Here is a 23,287-nt window from a genome sequence, read left to right on the forward strand (position 1 = left end):
GGAACTGACAGACCAAGAGCTGCTTGCACCTCAACACGAGCAGCAATACGTATAAGACAACGCATCCACTCGCCACTGTTTAAATAAAACGCTCCTGCCCTGATTGGATCCTTTTGCTGCTCCCATGGCGGAGTTCCCTAAGCTGATTGGATGCTTTCACCAGTCTAAGACTATTGGTCGTGAGTCATTTGCATTACCGACCATGGATTGGATCATGGAGGAAGTGGTGCAGTTTGAAAGATCAAATGGGCGGGGTTAGCCGTTTGACGGGACAACAACGCTGGATGGCTGAAGGCAGGCAGAGATAGGAGATACTGATAGGGAAGAGGTAAAGCCCGTAACAAACACCGGCTGGTGTCACTCTACCGCCATGGAGAGTCGGGCTTCCCGTCCCGTGCATCTGGACATAGGGCAGCCCTCGCCTGAGGGGCAGATTGGGCAAGATGAGCAGTACCCCGTGCTGGTGCTCGGACTCTTCTCACGGCCACCTTTCGTGTGCTTTGACTGTGTGCGTCTGGGCACCTCCCGCACCGCGCTTTTGGCCATTGACAACCCCAATACCGAACCGGTGGATGTGCTGGTGGAGCGTGTGCCAGAGGAGCGAGGCTTCAGCCTGGAGGAGCGCAAGTTTTTGATGCGGGTAAGGAGCTTACTGTAACTAAGTCGGGGGCTGCTCTGCACGGTACGCCCTCCTCCCTTTCCCATAGATAACCTGGGGGATGCCTCTCGTGTTCCTGCCAAAAAGACCCCTTCAAAACGTTCCTCTCCATCCACTCTGCTCCGAAAACCACCGTCGTTGCGAGAGTCTCCCTCCAGGAGATCTCATCCTCTGCAAACGTCCCCTACTGTTTGTTAGTTATAGTGTTTAAGTTGCTGATCCATGCCGAAATGGACTGAGTATCTCCTTTTCATTATCAAAGATTAGAAGCCATGTGATGCACTATAACTTTATTGACCCATAAACATAAGTGGCAGGTTTCTATATGTCTGTGCGTGGCAGTGCTGTGGTTACAGTATGGCTCGGTTTGGTTTTTGCATTTTACATATTATTACTGTTTCTGCCCCCTTGCCAGGAGCGATATGGCGGTGTCCATTCTGTTTCTTGTTTGCAATCAGGCATGCAGTTTTTATAATATAATTACAAGATCAAAATCTAACTTAACAACGCTGTAGTAAAATAAATGGTTGTCTTAACTATTCACACCTGCAACTGGACAAGTTAAGCTCTTTGATATTGTCATATGTCACCCTCCAGCTTTTGGTGGAGATGCATACTTTTCTGGATCAGTGCCAAAATGTGTTTCAAGCAAAAGCATATCTTAGTGTTTCTATCAGTGTTATTAGAGCCGACATCCTTAGGGTGCCCTCCCCCAACTTATTGCCTACCACCTCCACTTTTCTGACCTAGTTTTTGCTGGTATTAGGACTCTGTGCACTTTACCACGGCTAATCAGTGCTGAAGTGCTTGTGCTTTCCCCTCTACATGGTAATATTGGCTTATCCCCAAAGAGGTATATGTGTATCCAGGACCTGTACATTAAAACCTGCAAGTGTGAATGCAGCACTGATTGTGGTACCCTCTTAAGTATCCCCTTATACATGTCTCAGGCATACGATTGCAGAGACTGTGTGCAGCTTTACACTACCATGTCGACCAGGCAAAATAACCTTTTTGCCAGGCCCAAACCTTCCTATTTGATAGGTCACCCCTAAGGTAATCCCTAGACTTCTCAAGAGCCTGGGTTCAATGTACGCAGGTCCAATCTCACTTCTGACATCAGGGAAGCCCTTTTTCTGAATCTTCCACAGGTCCAAGAGTGTTGTGATGAGACTTCTGAATGTCTCACGTTTATTCTTAATACAACCCTTTGGGTGAGGGATTCTCCCTTTGTCTAACCTTTCCTGGTTCGACTCCAAACTCTATAGGGTAGCAAAGACCAGGTAGTGCATTTGTGAGTGGCAGGGTAGGCATCTCTTAGAAGTTAGCAGAGAGGTGGGTAAGATCTGACGCAGCCCTTTGAGTCTCAGGAAGGCTGAATATAAACACCCCTGCCCCCAAGAATATCCTGTACCTGACAGAAAGGCACGTTTGATTTAGGCAGAAAAAATACCAACTTTCTAAAAGTGGTATTTCAGAATAGTAACTTCAGTAAAAACAGCATTTCTCTATCTTCTCCCAAACTTAAGTTATTAAGTGTAATGTGGTAAGCCTATGTGAGTCTATGGGATACATATCCTTTTAAGGAAAGAAAAACGACTTTAGGAGTTTTTCTCTGTTAGGGCATGTAAAACGTAAGCACTCATGTTTTACTTTTTAAATGCCATGCAGTCTGTCCTCTTATCCTTTACTTGTTAGTTGCTTTAGGGGTGACTTATAAGTATTGAAAAGGAAGGTTTAGGCCTGGAAAAAAGGTTTATTTTTGTCATGCTGAAATGACAGTTTAAAACTGCACTGCAGGGACAGACCTCAGACTTGTTTTACAATCTACTTGGGTGGTGGCACAACGATGCTGCAGTCCACTAGTAGCATTTCATTTACAGGCCCTGGATACATTTAGTACCAGCAGCTAGGTACTAACAAGTATATGAATCTACCAATCAGATGAGGGCGAGCACAAACACTTTACCACTGGTTAGCGGTCAAAAAGTGCATAGTCCTAAAAGCCGACAAAGACGGGTTCAGCGAAGGAAGGCAAAAATCTGTGGTGACCCTGCAGGAAGGACGAGGTCCATAAGTGTATTACTAGACAAGATTAATGGAGCTATACTTTGTATTTCCCAGCTCCTCAGGCACAGTGGGTGGAACTTCAATCTTCACAGGAATGTCTGCTCTGTAAGAAACAACAGGAAGATCCCGCCCATATGTAAAGCACTTTCCCCTCTCTACTCCATGAGCTTAGGACATGGTTACATTTTGCCTTTAATTGGCTATGTCACGTTTCCTCCTGTTACAATGTGAGATGGCCCCTCCTCCTATCTGATTTCTGTTTTGCCTTTAATCCTAGCCACAATCCTTTCTTCTTGCGGCTCAATCATGTCTTGGATCAGTGTGTACATACTTCTGCAATAAAATAAATCTGACATAGGTGCAGTCGTCGCTTGCCCTTGTGTTTACGTGACACTAGCACTTATACCACGTTATTTTATATTTAGTTTCAGGGCACAAATGACGCACAAGCAGAGGTGTTAATAAGAGATTTTACATTTTCGCAATGAGAAGCAGAAACAAAGCGCCTTTTGTATTTCTTTATTTTTAGTAAAAGAGCGTGAAGTATGGCTTTAGTGTGTACATGAATTGGTCGATAGCAGGCGGTATTGAAGCCTGAGGTTGTGCACTACTGCATGGCAGGTTGTTCACTCCTGCACAATGAACGTGTAAGTTGGGGGGGGGGGGGGGGGGGGCTCAAAGGGTAATTTAAAAACTCACAATACAATCAATACATAGATCGGTGCATGAATGGATGGCTTTCCTGGGGGCCACCCACATTGCATGGGGTTGGGGGAGCACGGCAGACGCTGTGGTGTTCACAGCTCTTCTTGCCAGGATCTGTGGATACAACTGTACATCTGTAAGCATTTCACACAAGGACAGCACACATGTGCAGGGTTACAATACACAGACTAGCCAGAGTCCTGTCTTATTCACAACTGCAGTTAGTAACCCAGGGTATTGGTTAGTTTAACACATCCAACTTTACATCTACGGGCGGTGGGTGACCAGAGATACAGACGGCTCTTGTTTGCAGAACCACGAAACAGACCCATGTATGTGACCACAGGCCCAGAAAACATCGCTGGGTTCTGGATACACAGGAGAAGCGACTGAAACCTGATCTAGAAGTGTTCCGGATGATCCTGTAATAATGCAGATAATTACACGGGCCGGCTTGGAAGAAGATGCTCCTGGAGTTACAGGGAATACTAGTTTGTATCTCCCCCAGTGCTGTGTACATGGAATGATGGTGCTTTCAGGGGCACAGAGGCAGCAGGACATGGGCTGCAAGGTTGTGTATCATCTGCAGATGTATAGAATCATTGCTTGGGACACATAAAAACAAATGGGTACCAAGATAGGCAGATGCAGTGATAAGATGGATAGATGCTGGTCTATCATGTTTGATTTTACGTCTGCTTCCTTTATCGGGTTGCATATTGATTTATTGTAATGCGCATGTGTGGCTGACATGCATGATGCCTAATTAGTGATACATTTAGTTTTTCGTTCGCCTAGATGAGATGTACACATTCTTTCAACGTAACATTGAGTTATCCACATATTTCAGGGTATGTAAGCATTGAATGTCCTGAGCCAATAAATTCCCGCCTAGATGAGATGTACACATTCTTTCAACGTAACATTGAGTTGTCCACATATTTCAGGGTATGTAAGCATTGAATGTCCTGAGCCAATAAATTCCACTCCCTAAAATATTTGCAGTGCAACTTATACCCACATTTGCTGAACATTCCTCGGCTCTTGTATGTTATCGCATGCATGCATGCATCTGAATGATCGCTGCCTGGCGAGACCACAGGGAGTCAGGATAGCAGGGGATTTAGGATTGATTACCCCGACCGGCAGAGCCTCACGAAGGTGCACCATCTTGGTGTTGGGCCAAGCCACCAACAACCCCCCACCCCAGATTAGCAGAGGTAAATTTGGTGACTTTTTTTGTTGTTCACCTAACAAGGATTGTGGTTGGTGTTTGAGAATAGTTTAAAACCCCTCAACTAATAACACAATAAGTTTCAAGGACATTCCACATTAGTTTGTCTGCGTGTGCCCCTCAATAGCTTTCCTGTGTGTGGCTTCTCTATGAACGATCTCACCAGTTGTTGCAATTAAGAATAAACAATAATAGAACTACAACTTGGCAGTTCCAGTCACCCTGCTCCCTGCCCTCTTTCACCCTCCCCCCCCCCCCCCCTCCTCACCCCCCCTATTTTCTGTCCTTTAAATACGCTAAGTCTAATCCTGCTATGATGTCCAGTCTCTCATTAATAATACTATCAAGCTCTTTAATTCCTGCAACAGACTCTTGTGGAAGAGGTACGTGGTACTTAGCAAAGCACAGAAGCATATCAGCAACTTTATTAGGGCCATAAAGAGTGGCAGTGTATTTTATTAAAAAAACAAAAGTGCAGACTATCAAGACCCTGTCCATAATCAGTGCAAGGAGGTCTTTAGCAGTCTGTGCTATGTATATAGTTGTCCCATGTTGGATGTTAATTCATTCGAAAATGTTAATAAACCAGAAACCCTACTACTTCTTTCAAGGTTTTCCAGTGGTCTTGGAACTACATTTTATTTAAGTTGCTTATGTACATGAATTCATGATCTATATACATTGAGGCATTGTGTTTTTTTTCTATCTATAATGCTCAGTCTGTAAAATCGTTTTTAAATGTGCTTGCCAGAGAATTGATAGCCAGGCATCTAGCAACCTCGGAGAGGTGACAACTCTAACTGGTGCCACTCTCGTGGTACCACAATTTAAAATCTTACTATATGTTTTGGCTCAGCATAGAAGAGATTGGCCATGCCAGAGAAGGCATACATAAATTAAAATACCACATAACTTTCTGCATTTATTGCTACCCAGAGTGTCCAGACCTTCTCTACGTCTTCTTTGGGGTAAACCTTGATTGCACACGGATATCCGTAATTATCCTGACAATCTATTTCCTGTCTAATCAGCAGCATTCCTTAAATATACTAAAGAGGTCTCTGATTTCTTTGAATTGGTGACTCCTAAATAGTCACACTGTGCCAGTTTTAGTTGATAGTTGTGAGCTTTCTGAGGTGCTCTATATTGTTTCAGTGTACAATTACTGGGATTGATCTCTGTATTCTTAAGTGCCTATCTAAGCAGGCTTTGTTCAGGATCTTGGCATCCAGATTGATCACCTAGAGGTCTTTAAGACTATAATCCTTTATGTGCTTTTCTGGGGTTGGTAATAGCTGTTCTAGGGGTTTGTAACATTGAACCCAGTAGAGTATTCCAATTTATTACTCTAAATGTGATGGTTCACTTGTGGAAAATGTATGCTCAACACAGTTAGCCTGAGTGGGTTATGGTGATGAGCCATTGACAAAGGGAGTATGCCTGATTGGTTCATTTGGAAAATATATGGTAGATGCCATAGGTCTCTTCTATTATTCTGAAAAATGACAACCAAATGAGTAGGCCTGGTTTGTTTTTGTGAACATTTGTTAAAACCAGCAGACATTTAAGAGTGCATTGACATCACAGTTATTGTCTGTAGACTTGTATTTTGTTACATGGATTCTCACAGTTTTCTGTAGTAAGGAAGGAGTTTGGTGTTGGTTACTTCATTTGGCAAGCACTGTGATCATCTTAGCTAGACCCCCTTGGGGTACCTCACTTGTGTAGTTGCCTTCCAGGCTGGCCCTTGAAATAATTAAAAAGAATAAATACAGTTGGTATGTATGTATGTAGTCTTTGGGCAAGCCCTCTTCCGTTTAATCGAGTGTCGTTCACAATCTTCTTTCCATTATTACATACTGAATCGGACAATAGGTCAGCTGATTTCTGCCATTGGCTCTATTTGCCTAACAACATTTTGCCTGATCACTTACGCACATATACCTGAAAATGAATATGCTTCAGTGTCTGGGCTAGCAGCTAATTCTTCAGTTTACAATTGTATTCTTTTTTTAAAGGTTCACTTCAATTTTTTCTGATTTTCTTGTTGCTTCAGAGTGTCCTGCAACTCCCCAGACAGTCCTGCAGGGCTGTTTGTTTGCTGCAGAATTCATCTACAGTGTGCTGCATTCTGTGCAGCCACTGTTTCTTAATTGGATGGCCATATTGGAATAGTATTATCCATAGTGTATTATCGCTTCCACGATGGTCACCATGTTAAGGAGCGTTATTTTGGGTCCCTTTGATTAGTACAACAGTGAGACATTAAACAGTTTAGCATTCAAAGATGGCTGCTCATTGTGATGTTTACTGAGCAGTTCCCTTGTGAGAATATTGTGCATAGTGTATCATTGTCTTTCCCCTCTGTGATGGCCAACAAGCTGCTTCTAAATGTAGAGTCCAAAAGTATCGAGAACCCACTTTGATAAAATCAAAATAATGTACGTTGTGTCGAATTGTATTCAAGCAATGAAACGTCAAATCTGCGTATTCAGTTAGAACATATTTACATGGAGATTTTTTCGAAGAACACATGGAGAAACAGCTGACACACGTTTCGCCCTCTTGTGGTGTATTTACCTAGGGCTTTTTCAAGGCATTTACGTTGTTGGTCAAAGAAAGATCATATCTTAGTGCAAATAGTCTTATTTCTAGTGAGAAAGTCCTCAACTCGAACAAAGGGTTGAGATCACTATGTTCTGGACGGTCACCATGTTGGATTTTAAATGTAGTAGCTATTTTGGAACTATAAGACAATCGTACACTATGTATAACTGCATTGCAAGACCGCTACCTGCTGCTACATTAAATTCTTATTTTTCTATTGCAAGCATATGCCAACAACGATTAGGTGGCAGCATGTTTTCATTTTATCTTCTTTTTGCTTGTTGAGTTCGGGTTTCTGTTTTTTTGCCGGATAAGTGGGTGAATACAAGAATGAGTTACTGGGTGAATGAACAGGGTTATGAGTGACAGGTTGAGAAACGGAGTGCATGTATGTTAACATAGTGAGTGCCTCAGCGCACAAGTGACTGACGCAGCACTTTCAGTTACAAGGCAGTTCTGTTGGAATTACTAATGCATGTTTTATTTCCTTTTACATTAAATAGTAAAGCTTTGTTTTTTAATTATTTGTGTTTTTTCCTTAGCCCATGGAAAAGAAGCTTGTTTCCATAAGATGGACACCACTGGAAGAGGGTGGAGTCCGGGAGCTCCTCAACTTTGTCACCAACGGCATTGTGAAACACAGGGTCATTTTGCTTGGCAAGGCAGAGCAACCTGTAAAGAAAAAGGTAAACCTGAATTTTCCCAGTGCCCAAAACCTTTAATAGTCCACTTGAGTAATTAAATTAGACACATTCAGGAATGCCCACACGTTTTCTGCATTCTGTTCAGAGCAGCACTGTGCATGGGGCAAGGGTGCTTTCTGATTTTTAGATTCCAGTTGTGCCCAAACAAAGGCCCGATGTAAATGACCATCAGCCCTCATTTTTCACATATCATTCTAGCTGGGAGCCATCTGGAGACCAACACCTAGATGACCATGCAATGGGACGAAACAATGGCTCACAGCTCATTACCATTTCACAAATAGTTAAGAGACCCTGTTGGAGACAGGTGTTTAACTTTGCTCAACTCCATGTGTGAGAAAAGTACTTGTAATGTAAGAATGCTAAAAATCAGTCTGTATGAGTAATTATGCAAACATTGATTTAACTGGCACCTATTTTTCGTTTATTTAATGCTTTTATAGTAGTACTCATCCCAGTGCAAGGTGTGAGAGATGTTTACATTACACACACACACACAATAAGTCATACAAGTTTGTAATTCAAAGTACAAGAAATGTTACACAACACAAAGAGTTATAAGGTGAAGGAATCTCATATAAATCCATAATTGTAAACATATGTTAAGAGTGAATGGTCGGGAGAAATACAAAGTCTGGATATACCGAGTAACGCAGTGATTGTACTAATAAGACGTTATTATTTCCTAAAGGACCCCTTCTTGGCAATCTTACAATAACACCAGATTGAGGAAAAACACCAGGGGTCTAAACCCATGATTTACAATTTCGTGCAGCTCCTTGATGCTGATAAATAGATCACTCTGTTATATTAAAAGGACTGCAACCTATGAACAAAGTAACAAAATGTTCTCCGTATCAAAAGCAGTAAAAATATAAATAAAATGCCAATCTCTGATCTACAAAACACCGAACTGAGTTAACCACTAGAGTTATTTTACCACTATTATAATCCCTTCAAAATGTCTGGGCCCGCAGTGAGCTCTGCATCAGGTGTTTTCACCCTACAAGGTATTTTAAAATGCAGTCTCTTTGTGACCAATTAAGATACAACTGGTTTACTGTCAGGCCCTTGGTGCCAACTTCTGTGCAGACTTTGTTTTTTTAAATAAATGTTTAAGTTGATTATAAAATTCTGCTTTTCATGAGTACCTCGTGACTACTCCCCTTAGTCTGCTACACTTTGACCTCCAGTTTACGGATTTCCAGAGAAGATTTCTTTCAAATTCCAGCACTGGTCTTTGTATATTGTTTGCCAGACTTAAACAATAGTCTGTAAACTACTGGTATTTCAATGAATTTAATTTGAGCACTAATTACTAGCGGCACCCACCGAGTGTGTAGTGCAACTTTCGCCTAAGGTGAATGAATAAATTCTGCTGAAGGAATGAGTGTAAAGCAGACTTGTCAATACTGAGTTGTTTGTGTGTGTGTGTGTATGTATGTATGTGTATATATATATGTGTATGTATGTGTGTGTGTGTGTATATATATATATATATATATATATATATATATATATATATATATATATATATATATATATAATTTTTTTTTTTTTTTTTTTTTGGTAGAGTCGTGGTTCCGACTTTTAGACTGTGAAGTGTTTTAACAGCCGTGATAATGAGCTTTAAACGTTTGTCTTATTTTGAGCTTCTGCTTTTGTTGGACCTGGCATACGTTTTCGAATGGTTGAATATAGTGTGCTATGTCTGGTACTCAGTGTTTTTTTGTGATATCTGTGGAATCTTGGACGGTATGTGATTCGATAACAGGGCTATGAATGTGACTTGGGATTTTTTTTCAAGTTATGAGGCCGTCTGTGTTGTGATGGGATAATTAGAGGTTAAATAGTTGGAGGGGGAAGTTAGGAGTTGACGAAGTAGGCAATGGTGATTTCTTTCAATACTACTGTTTCCTTCTGGGAATGAAATGGCATGTACTGGAGGAAATGTTTTGGTGTGCAGACCGTTGGCATGCTCTGGGCATCACACGTAATTTTCAAATCAAGGGTGACTTATATTCTTTAATCATTGTACTCGATTCCCCTATGGAGGGGAAAGCATTTGGGTAGAGGTGCGTTTATGTACTGAGAAACAGTAATAGTTTTCTAAAGGTTTTTTGTTTTGTTTCAGGGAGTTTGTGGCTATCGGTGATTGGACTCTAATCAGTTTAGTTCTTTAGAGTGGTTACTGAGTTTTCTTGTTTGGATGAAAGGTAAATCTGTGAGTACGTGTAGGACAGAAGAAATCTTAATTGTCTGTGGCGATGCTTCAAGTGTTACAGAATACCTGTAATAGTACCATTCTTGAGAGATTACAGTTAAACAATGTAATTTATTTGTGTAATTGGAGGGAGATTTGTGTTTGTGCTATAGTGAAAATATCATTTTGAACAGTGCTCTATGAATATTTGACCTACCTTTGTTAGATGTTTGGCAGGGCATGACCTTGTCTAAGGTCTGTATGAAGATGGTGTTTGGATTCATGAGGCATTTTGGAACGGTGGTCATGCTTTTTTTCTTTTTGATGTAGTTCTGTGTGTGTTTGTGAAAGGTTTGCTTCATTATGTATTATGGCGAGTGCTAAATTGTAAAGTTATTGCTAAGTGGTGTGGGGGGGGGGGGGGGAGATGCGGGGTGGTGGTAGGTGTCCGGTCCAGAGAGGTAGATGGGTGTATTGGTTATTTCATTACGTCAAAAGAGCGCAATTTTAGGATGCATGATGAGGCTGTGGGAGACATAACAGTTATTTAGGTCTACATGTATACGTCTTTAGGTATTAGAGGTCTGTTTTATCATTGTAATATTTGAGAGGCTATATTGGATGATTTATAAAGTGGTATATCTGAGCTGGATAGTTGAGATTGGTTTATTTTTTGCTGTGGGTTATGAAAGAGTTGTAGTGCAAACATTGCCCTCAAGCCCAAGGTGCTGTCCAAGTAAAGATTTGTTTTGAGTTTGCTTTGTGACCTATATACCACTTACAGTTTCTTTGCTCTGTCAGAGTAGATTAATTGTTTAGTAGTAAAACAAATAGATGGGTATTAATGTTTGAAGAAAAGCATGCATTATGAGATGAAGTCTCACTATTTGCCGCGGTAAAAGTCATATAAAACCCATGCAGCCATGAGCAGGAAATACTACTAATATAAATGTAAGCCAATCATAATTTGCTGTATTTAACATTGGGACTGTGTCAGCCTTTAGTTCAAATGATATGGATTTTTTTTTTTATGTTTTTTTCCAGAAGAGCCTTTGGGAGGCTATAAAAAAGAAAAATAGTTCGGCACTGACAAATTCTTCAAGGCCAAAGAAAAAGGACTCTAACATAAAAACAATTAACAAAACTAAGAGTGTTTCTGAGAAGAACAACTATAGAGGCATTGAAAGAGTTAGGAGCCCATTGCAGTCATGTGAAAACTTAGAAGTGGCTGATAGCATCAAATCCCTGAAAATGATTTCCCAAAAAAATGTCGAGAACCAAATGCCTTCACCGCCCATCAGACTTCAACGAAAAGAACATTTTGAAGTCACTGGTGCATCAGATATACTAAGAAGCTCAATTTCATATTCAACTCTTTGTGCAGATACATATTGTGAATCCTTGCAAGGGGTTACAGCTTCATCCAGTGTTCATAAAGAATTTCATTTTGTTGAAGAGGCTGCAAGTAAAGTTGAGTTAGAGCAGAGATTATCCTTATCCCCCATTAATCCCATTAGTCGGGACTCTCGAGTGACTTGTACTCCTGGCTCTTTGAGGAGGTCAACAACCTATTCTGTGCTTGGCTCGTCAGTGTATCGCGAATCATTTCAAACGACCACAACTGCCACCATTGTTCAAGATGATTTTAATTTCAATGTGGAAAAAACTCTTACTCCACAGGCCTTCCTCAATGGTTGTGTATCAGCAACTGTAGTAAAAGAAGCACCGGACAAAGGGTCCAGTAATTGTACGAATAGACCAGCTCATACCCCGGATGAGAAGACTTTTTTCCCAACTCCCCTTAGTCAGCGGAAATTTTTAAGTCCAGACTCATTTGTTAATGACAGTTACCAGCCTGACGAAGAAGCTGGACCTTCAGAATTTGCTCCTATTCTGTCACCAGATCAGTTTGTAAGGGAAAATATTTCTTCAATAAAGTCTTCCTTAAATCTACAGGAATATGAATCCTTGCTGTTGTCTTTCCAGTCCTCTAGTGTTAATGTTTCACAGTCATCGTTTTCAAGCTCCCCACCTTCAGAACATCAATGTGTAGCTGAAGAACAAAAAGTATTATCTTGTGTTTCTGTGTGTGAGGAATCTGATTTCTCAAACATTACTCTAGATGAATTTGAACCACTGCCGTCAAGATTAACATTTTTTATTAAGCCAAAACAAGAGTGTAACAGTTTGGAAAGTGTCCAGCACAAAAAAGGTCAAGTTAATTCTGAGACTGTTATAAAGAGTAAGTCTGCTGGTGGGGATGAGAAAAGCAAGAAGGCGAATACACCTCCAAAGGCTAGACGATGTCTTAAAAACTCAATGGCAAACCATGAAAGCATTGCTTTAGAGAATAGGAAGAGTGTCCGGTTTCTGGATCTTCCCGTAATTGACACAGTCTTATGTTCGACAAATGTCCTGGAAGCAGATCTCTCAAGTCCGGATCTTCTTAGACCAAGCTTGGTTAGCAGAAAAAGAAAAAGTGGAGAACTAATAGAAAATGTGATTGCTAAAGTTGCAACAAATGAGCATCCAGAATTAATCAGAGCTGAGAAAATTATTGCACCTTTTACGAAAGTAAAACAAGCCAGTATGCAAAAAGTAAATGTTACAAAACACAAAAGTGAAGAACAGAAAAACCAAAGAAAGAAAGCGGGTAAGAGTTTTGATTCATTTGTCTTTTAAATGCTGCTTACATAAAAGTATTTTTCAGGCTTCAATACTGGAAATGTATTTTTTTTTCTGTTATATAACCCATTTTAAAAGATTAGTGTATGGTTGTAATGTCTTTCAGACGTACTATTCATGTTCATTTTTATGGATGCTATCTCCATCCTCATTTTGTTCTGGATGCAAAAATACTTTATTATTGCTGATGTGATAATTGTAATATTGACTAGCCTAAGTAACTTTAAGGTGAATGCGTCAGGGTGCATCATAGTTTTAGCTTTTTGATTGTGTTGCTGCTGCATTGTGATGTCACTGCAATGAAGCAGTATCTCCGTGGGGGTGTGGTTTGAACAGCCAAGATGGTGGACGTGGACTAACGAGCATCTGTGGCGAAGCCCCGATAATCCATCTTTTACCCGCCATCTGGCAGGAGATGGGTCTCCGCATAATAGCACATTCCTGGTCTCTGGAATATTGTGCCCTGGAGGCTACTGTGCTGTAGCCCTGAGTGTTTGCCCTAATGACCCTGGGGATGCCAGGACACCGCAGCTGAGGAAATGGACCGTCTTCGCTCCGAACAGGGAACAAGAAGCCGGTTCTGAGAGCTGAGGCCTTGGACTCCGATGGCCATAAACTGGACGCTGTGCTGGCGGTGGTGGAACGCATTGGCACTTCCCCTGGACCAAGCTCGAACCTCGCTGGAGAACAAGATCCACAAGGTTACTAGTGACCTCACTCCGCTCCATGCGGACCTTCACAAGGTGGCAGATAAGACTTGCTCGCTGGATTTTAAATTCAATGCCCTTGCTCCTAAGACGGGCCAATTGGAGACCTCTATGGAGGCAGTACTGGACAGAATTGAGGTGCTGGAACGTCGAGCGGAAGATGGAGAAAGGCGCACCAGGAGAAACAATATCCGTGTTGTGGGCCTTCCAGATGGCGGGGATGCAGTTGTTTATGTAGAGAAATGGTTATGAAAACTGGTCCCAGCAGGGTCACTTACACCATTCTTGTCCGTTGAACGTTTCCATCGGGTTCTGACGAGGGCCTAACTGCCGGTTATGGGCATACATCCCTCTCTATTCTGATTACCACATTTTGTGGACAGAGACATTATTTTGCAAGCGGTGAGATCGCTCCCAGCACTACAGATAGGCCACGTTCAAATTATGATGTTCCCAGACTATACTATTGCCGTGCAGAGAGGCTCCTTTCTATTTGTGCAGCGCAAGCTGCGTGCTTTTAATCTGATTTACCCCCTCCTCTTCCCCGCTAGGCTGCGAGTAGTAGCCCAGGGAAAGGTACGCTTCTTCAACACCCTGGGGCTGCGTGTGAGTGGTTGGAATTGATGGAGCTGGTTGGCCAGCGGGAGATGATGGCGGCGAGAAGGGAGTCGCTGGACCTGAAACGCCGCTGATGTCTAAATCGCAGCTGTCATGACCAAAACCTCCCCATCCCCCCGAGCAGATTATACAGGAGCAACGCTGTGCACTACAGACTGCGGTGGCTATTAGAGAACCATCAGCTACTTCAGATGGGGATGCAGAACTAAACAACTCTGACAGTGAAGACGGCTTCTTAGCTGGAATGCTCTCAGTCACTCGTTCTTCGGCCCTCCCTGCTGTGACATTTCAGACCGCGTATGATATAATCTGAACCCATACCGCTGTTGCATGGAAAACTCTGTTTGCTCTTGGCGTTTAATGCTGTTATAATGGATTGCTGTGAGATCGGGCTGCGTTGCGTGCTGGCATTGCACCCGCGTGGTCTGGTTGGCTTGCCTGCTCTCCTGGCCGGTGTTGAGTCTGTGCGTAGATTGATGGGCTGCTGCATAAAGTGTTGGGATGCATACCTAGCTGCTGCTTGTGCATAAGATGCAACAGGGGCTCCCACCGTAGAGCTTATTTGGCAGAACACCAGATACGTCACACAGGTGAGTTAGATGGTTTGGGCAGATACCGGTTGTCCCTCTGCTCTGATGGTATTGTACTGTATTGTCATTATGGCAGTAGTTGAGTTTGTTAGTTTTAGACTGGAGTCCGGATCCCTCTTGTTCCCCTCCCTCCCCCAGAGTCCCATCCATCAGCCATGTAGAGTCACATGTCCCCAGGAGCGGGGCTTCAAGGGACTGTTTCCCAGATGACAACCTAAGAATCCTTCCAACCTATTCTGCAAGGACACACCTTGCATAGTTACAGATTACCAAATTACAGCACTGCTGGCAAGGGCAGCTGTTTGCGACTAATTTCTCTTTCTAAGCTGGGGGGCTCTAGTTTGGACCAGGCCAGGTACTCCATTTGTAGCTGAAGAGTGGGAGGCTGATACTGAGGGTTGCTATGTGATTGTGTGTGGAGGCTTGGGTGTCGAGCATTACTACTGGGGTTCATCTATGAGACTAGTGTGGATCAGGCCTCTTTTCTTCATGGGCTACCTGGCTCCCCTTCTCGGTGGAGCGTTCTACCTTGGCTAGTGGTTGGGTGAGGGGGTTAACAACATTCTGGACCCAAATCTAGACTGTTCTTTCCCACCATTACCTACAGTGCCCATGGGGACGGCTGCGGGAATGGCTCCAGCGTTGGTAGCTGTTATACCCGTGGAACCAGCGCAGCGCTGAGACCAGTGTCTATTCATGTTTTGTTTGGTTCCACATCAGCTGTATGTGCGGCTTGACCGAATACTTTGTACGACTAACTTGAACTCCACGGTGCTGCAGACTGATTATCTAGGCCGCACTCATTCTAACCACAATACCCAGTTCCTACAGCTGAGATGGGACACATCCCCTCTTGTCATCCCTACATGGCAGCTGCATCCCGAGTTGTTGGAAGATGCCCCCCTTAAAGTGTCATTGGTCATAGCAATCTGAGAATATTTTGAACATAATGGTGGCACCGCATCGTCTGGCATTATTGAGTGGGAGGCATTCAAAGTCTTTATAAGAGGGCACTGTCTGGGTACACAATGGAACATGCATTGATCCATCAAAGGCAACTGAATTTGGGTGTAGAGATCCCTGCTACAACACGAGCAGAATGCTATTCAACACTGTCTAGGGGCTCGTAGGCTGGCATCCAGCTGAGTAGAACATGCGTCACTGGTGGAACGGTTGCGGTGTCTCAACCACATGGCCCATTCGGCTCGCACGCATGCCGGGGCTGATAGGTCGGGTAAGCTGTTAGCTTGGCTGATCTGCCAAGAGCAGGACTGCACCTCTATAATGAAGCTGCGCTCAGTGGCGAGCGATATGCTGTACACCCAAGGTGAGATATGAGCCCAGCATGTATGCCATTATACTGCCGTGTATCGCTCGTCAACAACAGAGAAATCAGAAGAGTTCTTTTCCCTGACCCCTCTGTCCCATCTGACGGATGAGCAAAAGGAGGAGATTAATGAGCCCTTAACACTACTGCAGATAGAAAGATAGTATATGCGCTTTAGCTGCTGGTAAAACCCCAGGCCCTGACTGCTTTCCATCGGAGTTCTATAAAACATTCTCCTCTGTGATTGCACCTCGCCTTCTGCAGCTATATGAAGGAGCAATGGAGGTGGCATCCCTGACTGCGTCACACTGGGAGGTGCTGCTAATAGCTCTTCCCAAGTTTGGCAAAAATCCAACTGTTTGGCTCCAAGCCACTCGCGATGCTTAACACCGATTATAAAATCCTGGCCAAGATTTTGCTAACGCGACTGGTGCCTCAGCTGATTCACCCTGATCAGAACGGCTTTGTGCCGGAACGCAACACCTCCTTGAACATCAGGCGCTTATTTAGGGTCATGAGGTACTCGACACAAGACTAGCTTAAGGTGGGCTGTCTGGTACTATATCTGGAAAATGCCTTCAATTGTACCTGTTTGAGCTGCTGCAGCACTTTGGCCCAGGCCCTAGTTTCTTGCGATTGGTGAAACTGTTATATACCCGACCTCAGCTTAGGGTTAAGATGGTTATTTCTGAACCAATTGAGGTGAGCAGAGAAACCCAACAAGGTTGCTTTCTCTCCCCGCAACTGTTTTTCCCCCCATCAAAGTTGCGGACATACTGAAGATTTGCTCCACTCTCTGGTTTGCGGATTAACTGGGTGAAATTGTGTTTGTTCCCCCTCAGCCCCAATATACCAGATCCGGATCTTCGCCTCTCAGAGGTACTCATTCCCTAGCAACCTAGGACGTTCCGATATCTGGGCGTTAACATATTCCATACGGAAGAAGATCTCCATGATGGAAACCTCAAGCGAGCTGTAACTTCTTGCTCAGATGAACTTCTGGCGAATATTACCACTCTCAGTAATTGGAAGAGTTGCTCTCCTGAAGATAGTGGTTCTCCTTTTGTTTGCTGTATTACTTCTCCAAGTTACCCTATGTTCCGGCTAAATTCTTAAGGGAGCTGGAATCCAGAATTAGGGAGTTCATATGGAGCAAAGGCCATTGTAGAGTGGCGCTAAAAAAACTGTATTTGCCTCTGGTTCGGGGTGGTCTGGCAGTGCCAAATATGGAGCAATACTGCTTGACTACATTGGCGGCTACGTGGCTGTCCGGTCTCCAGTTGTCCGACACAGTGGCAGTGACACAGCCCTGAACACCACCTGAGCTACTACATCTATTTAACCCCCTGTCGATGCCAAAGGTACCAGCAGAGATGCTCCTGGTGGGTGTGGCCCATCGCTGTTATATCAGGTGTTTACGTATCACACACATGGCCACTCCCTATGCGCCGGCATTGGCTCTGTTGGGCTTGCCCCGTGGTGCGCGGCTTACTAATAGAGTCGAGCTGGAGTCCTGGCATGTAGCTGGGCTGTATACTCTGGGGGATCTATACAGCGAGGGCGCTCTAATGCAATTTGCTGCGCTAGCTGCAGAGATGGGCCTGCCACCGGGGTAGTTTCTGTTGTATAATACCTTGCTAGCTATAATATCACAACACTGGGGGGGCATGTCTGCTGAACCGCCAAAGCACCTGTGGTACAATATATGCAGGTTATGGGGCAGGGTAGACACCTAATACAATGGTTTACTGATGCGCATCAAACACACACAGTTAATGCCTGTGCCGAACTGCGGGCCAGCTGGGAAGGTGACTTGACTAAGCCCTGTTCAGATAGAGAGTGGGCTGCAGCATTGAAAAGTCACGCTAACATTCAGTGCAACTCTCGATTTTGCCTTATTCAGTTTTATATCCTCCATAGGGCCTATCTCACGACAGCTAAAATTAATTGGTACTTTCACCGTGTAGATGCTGCTTGCCCCCGCTGTGCACTAGTGGAGGCGGACTTACTCCATATGTTATGGTCCTGTCTCTCGTTGAACCCTTACTGGCGAGGTGTATCGGCATGGCTATCGGATGCACGGCGCCTGCTGTTGTCCACAGGGGAAGCCTGTATTCTGGGCCTTTTCCCAGAGCTAAAAAGCATAAAGCCTCAACGAGATTCTTAGACCTTGGCCTCTTTATGGCCAAACGCCTCATTACCAGAAGATGGAAATCCACGGAACCGCCGTCATTAGAAGCGTGGAATAAGTATTTTATGGTATGGGCAGAAGCAGAGGTAGTGGTGCTGTGGAGGGAGGACAGTTTGAGCCTGCATAAATATCCCCTGGCCAGGATGCGATGCTAGTTAAGCTGTGCGAGCTGGGACTCAAGGCAGGTACCGGAGCTGCAGAAGTGGAAGACCTACTTGTGGTGACCAGATAAGCTTCTATGTGTAGGGAACAGCTGCTGTGCCTCTGGTGGCGTGCTTGCATCCCCCTCAGGAAATGTGGGCAACAGATCGAATGGGAGGAAACCCTTGCGGGCGGCACTATGGGACCTGGATGAGCGGAGCAGATAGAGCTGCAGAGTTGTGGGATAGGCAGCTGGGGTCGCCATAAACAGACTCCAGTTTTGGTAATTGTTTCTGTAGTTATATTGTTGTACATGTTGCTAATGCTGGATCTTCACTTTAATATGACGCTGCATGAAACAACTGCCCATCAAGAGGATATTCCAGGGTAGCATGAGCCTCTGCAAGATGAGTGCCCCATGCCCGGAAGTATGCAATAGGTCCTAGAACTGGCGCATTACTTCATTTGCACTGGACATGAATTATAGTCGCCAATTGAGGCTATGTAATTTGTTAGTTAATGCGCCCAACATACATAAGCTGTAGCGGAAGTATTGCTTCCAACCTTTCATGCTGCATTGAATGTATGTAAAATGTGCTTGTTTTACATGTCTGAAATACAAAAATACTGCTTCATTTTTGTTATTTATTTTTAAAAACATTTTTGCCTGAATCGTTATTTCCATTACATTCAAAGAGAAGAACACATATCTGAGGTTATTTATTTGCTCTTTAGAGGAAGGACGTGGCTTAACGCGTATGGCTGGATTTCTTCTTTCGCGATGTCGGTGGCTGCTGCCTACCCACTTTATGCACTTTTGGTCCCTTTCCTGAGAGCAGTATGAAATAAAGTTTATTGATATTTTTGTTATCAAAGTCATTGCTTGGTCTTTAAGTGCACAGCAAGAAAGTGACACTACTGATCTTTAAAGACATTCTGCATTGTACTGTATAGAAGAGTTAAATGGAGTGATAAATATATGCTTATAGGATATTTCTCTAGTAGCCGGAGTACAATACTTTATTGTTTCCTCTGTAAAACATAATCTGTCCACCTATAATTTTAATACATTTTATTATCTGACCAAGAATTTATAACTGAGCTAACCACCTGCAGTGTCATGTTTCAGTCAGTTGATTGAGGTGTGTGTCTGTTTGGTACCTCCTGTCCAGTTTCTCTTATTTACACTTATCAATAGTTCATCACTTATAGGCTTGGCAACTATTGTAACTTTCAGAGCAAAGGCATTCTTTGCAAAATTTCAAGTGTTGTGTGTACAGATTAGTGTTTTTCATTGGTGCCCGTTGCTTGAAAGCCAATGCAGTGCTAAAACTTTCAGGATAGTGATGTAAGACACATATATACAAGCAGAATGATCAACTGTGTCCAGAGCTATAGAGAGAAAGCAAGAGTCGCTGTTGTGGAGTGAAGGGTTTTGTACATCATTTTAACATGTTGAAGCATGACTTGAAACTGGATTGGTTATGATGAAGGCGATTGTGCATGCTGGATGTCAACTGCTTTTCTAGTTACCTTCTTGAGAAATGGCTGGAACGTCTTGGGATGGTAATTGGCGAGGTAGCGTTTTTCCCCCCTTTTTTCCAATAACTGGGGAGTAATCTTCTGTTGTGCATACATTTGGGAAAAGTGTATTTTTTTAAAGATATTTGGTATTTTTTAACCTTAGAAACATAGATGTTTTCGAAAGTATTTTGAAGCAAAACTTTCTCAAACTATACTGCAAATCCGAGATACTAACAATCTGGCACAACATAACAGAAGAAAAGAACATAAAAGCTAAGTAGGCATCAGAAAATGAGTAGAGGAGGAGAAGCATTGGTACCACAGCACTCAAATTAAAGAATAATAATTGTGGAGTCCTGGTATCTCAATAATGCTAAGTTCTAAGTACTTCAAGCAACATTAACGATAACAGAATCGGATCATTGACCATCTTTTTCTATCCAGGTCCTAAATTGCAATGTAGGGTACTGGTGTCCCACTTAACAATGGGTAGACAGCAGAGCTATGCAATCACAAGAATACAAACCGAAATCAGCATAGTAAGGAGCATGTACTTTCTATCTGATGCTGTCACAGCATATGTTCATGGTAACCAGCCTAGTGTTCAGCCCTGCATGTGATATATCCCAATGTTGCTTTGAGGATTGACTTTTTGATCATTCAAAGTATGTACCATTCCCTCACAGTAGTCCACTTTTTCAGTCCAGTGTTCTGTTACTCTAAGCTGGGGATCATCAGTGTATGAAAGTGGCACAGGATATAAATTTTGGGCATGGCTGTTACCACCCATCTATGACGGTGAACCATCCATTTGTTTGCCAGTTTGTAGCAAGCTTTGTCAGGAAACACAAATATGAATAGGGTCACAACCCAATGCATTGTTCTTAAAACAGTTATTATGTGGGAGTAGTCTTGCCCTATGCAATCTCGCAAACTCTAAACAACCCTCTTGATCGGACCATCTGTTTAACGGACTGTATGCCAGTGAACCTTTCCAAGTATCCTAGCCTCCATATTTCCTGGAGCATGATGGAGATAAGGAGGGGGACCTTGATCATCTACCCTGCAATGATGCCAACCATGATGCCCACCTGCTCTTTTTTTTGCACACGTTGACCCTATTTGAATAAGAAATGTTCCCCTTATTCCGGTGACCTACCCCTGTCTGCAACCCTCCTGGTTTGCAGACGGGGGTAGGTCGCCCGATTATGATCACGCAAGATGCCTTTCATTCTACTGCTAGCACGGTCCTTTGCCAACATTTCTTACTCCAATAGGTTTGGACTGTGTATTTTTTTACTTTCATAAAGTATTCCTTACACCATATGGGTGATCTATTTGAGTATTTTTTTCAAACACTACACGTACAATCCCAGTAATCTGTAGATCAGCTATAATCATGGTCCTGATGAATTGCCAAGATCTATTGTGACTGCGAAAGGCATGAAACATGTTAACCCCAGTTTTCAACACATTTTAAGCTGCAGAGTATCAGTGTCTCCAACTCAACCACTCTTTATTAAAAACCTGCAAGGTTCTTGTAAGGAAATGCCTCCTTGGCATGGTTACCCCCTGACTTTTTTCCTTTGCTGATGCTATGTTTTGAATTGAAAGTGTGCTAAGGCCTGCTAACCAGGCCCCAGCACCAGTGTTCTTTCCCTAACCTGTACTTTTGTTTTCACAATTGGCACCCCCTGGCATCCAGGTAAGTCCATTGTAACTGGTACCCCTGGTACCAAGGGCCCTGATGCCAGGGAAGGTCTCTAAGGGCTGCAGCATATCTTATGCCACCCTGGGGACCCCTCACTCAGCACAGACACACTGCTTGCCAGCTTGTGTGTGCTGGTGAGGACAAAACGAGTAAGTCGACATGGCACTCCCCTCAGGGTGCCATGCCAACCTCACACTGCCTATGCAGTATAGATAAGTCACCCCTCTAGCAGGCCTTACAGCCCTAAGGCAGGGTGCACTATACCATAGGTGAGGGCACCAGTGCATGAGCACTGTGCCCCTACAGTGTCTAAGCCAAACCTTAGACATTGTAAGTGCAGGGTAGCCATAAGAGTATATGGTCTGGGAGTCTGTCAAACACGAACTCCACATCACCATAATGGCTACACTGAAAACTGGGAAGTTTGGTATCAAACTTCTCAGCACAATAAATGCACACTGATGCCAGTGTACATTTTATTGTAAAATACACCCCAGAGGGCACCTTAAAGGTGCCCCCTGAAACCTTATCCGACTACCTGTGTAGGCTGACTGGTTCCAGCAGCCTGCCACACCCGAGACATGTTGCTGGCCACATGGGGAGAGTGCCTTTGTCCCTCTGTGACTAGTAACAAAGCCTGCACTGGGTGGAGATGCTATCACCTCCCCCTTGCAGGAGCTGTAACACCTGGCGGTGAGCCTCAAGGGCTCACCCCCTTTGTTCCAGCACCACAGGGCATTCCAGCTAGTGGAGTTGCCCGCCCCCTCCGGCCACGGCCCCACTTTTGGCGGCAAGGCCGGAGGAGATAATGAGAAAAACAAGGAGGAGTCACTGACCAGTCGGGACAGCCCCTAAGGCAACCTGAGCTGAAGTGACTCTGACTTTTAGGAATCCTCCATCTTGCAGATGGAGGATCCCCCCAATAGGGATAGGAATGTGACCCCCTCACCCTGGGAGGAGGCACAAAGAGGGTGTAGCCACCCTCAGGGCTAGTAGCCATTGGCTACTGCCCTCCCTGACCTAAACACACCCCTAAATCCTGTATTTAGGGGCTCCCCTGAACCTAGGAAATCGGATTCCTGCAACTTAAGAAGAAGAGGACTGCTGAGCTGAAAAACCCTGCAGAGAAGACGGAGACACCAACTGCTTTGGCCCCAGCCCTACCGGCCTGTCTCCCTCCTTCGGAAGAAAACTGCTCCAGCGACGCTTTCCCAAGGACCAGCGACCTCTGAATCCTCCGAGGACTGCCCTGCTTCAAAAAGACCAAGAAACTCCCGAGAACAGCGGCCCTGTTCAACAAAGACTGCAACTTTGTTTCCAGAGGAGCAGCTTTAAAGACCCCTGCAATCCCCGCCAGAAGCGTGGGACTTGCAACACTGCACCCGGCGACCCCGACTCGACTGGAGGAGAAACTACGCTACAGGGAGGACCCCCAGGCGACTCCAAGACTGTGAGTAACCAAAGTTGTCCCCCCTGATCCCCCACAGCGATGCCTGCAGAGGGAATCCCGAGGCTCCCCCTGACCGCGACTGCCTGACTCTAAAATCCCGACGCCTGGAAAAGACCCTGCACCCGCAGCCCCCAGGACCTGAAAGATCGGAACTCCAGTGCA

The 23,287-nt window shown here is 44.0% G+C and overlaps 1 protein-coding gene across 1 annotated transcript in view; it reads left to right on the forward strand.

Annotated features, from left to right (window-relative positions):
* Positions 1–224: 224 nt before the first annotated feature.
* Positions 225–23,287, forward strand: part of ASPM (assembly factor for spindle microtubules) — a 269,329-nt gene continuing 246,266 nt past the window's right edge. The window contains exons 1-3 of the mRNA XM_069232128.1: positions 225–640; positions 7,817–7,960; positions 11,226–12,834. Of these exons, the coding sequence (XP_069088229.1) occupies positions 371–640; positions 7,817–7,960; positions 11,226–12,834 (2,023 nt within the window). The 5' untranslated portion in view covers positions 225–370. The remainder of the gene's footprint in view (positions 641–7,816; positions 7,961–11,225; positions 12,835–23,287) is intronic.

This window comes from Pleurodeles waltl, chromosome 4_2, assembly GCF_031143425.1.
Source record: "Pleurodeles waltl isolate 20211129_DDA chromosome 4_2, aPleWal1.hap1.20221129, whole genome shotgun sequence".
Lineage (NCBI taxonomy): Eukaryota > Metazoa > Chordata > Amphibia > Caudata > Salamandridae > Pleurodeles > Pleurodeles waltl.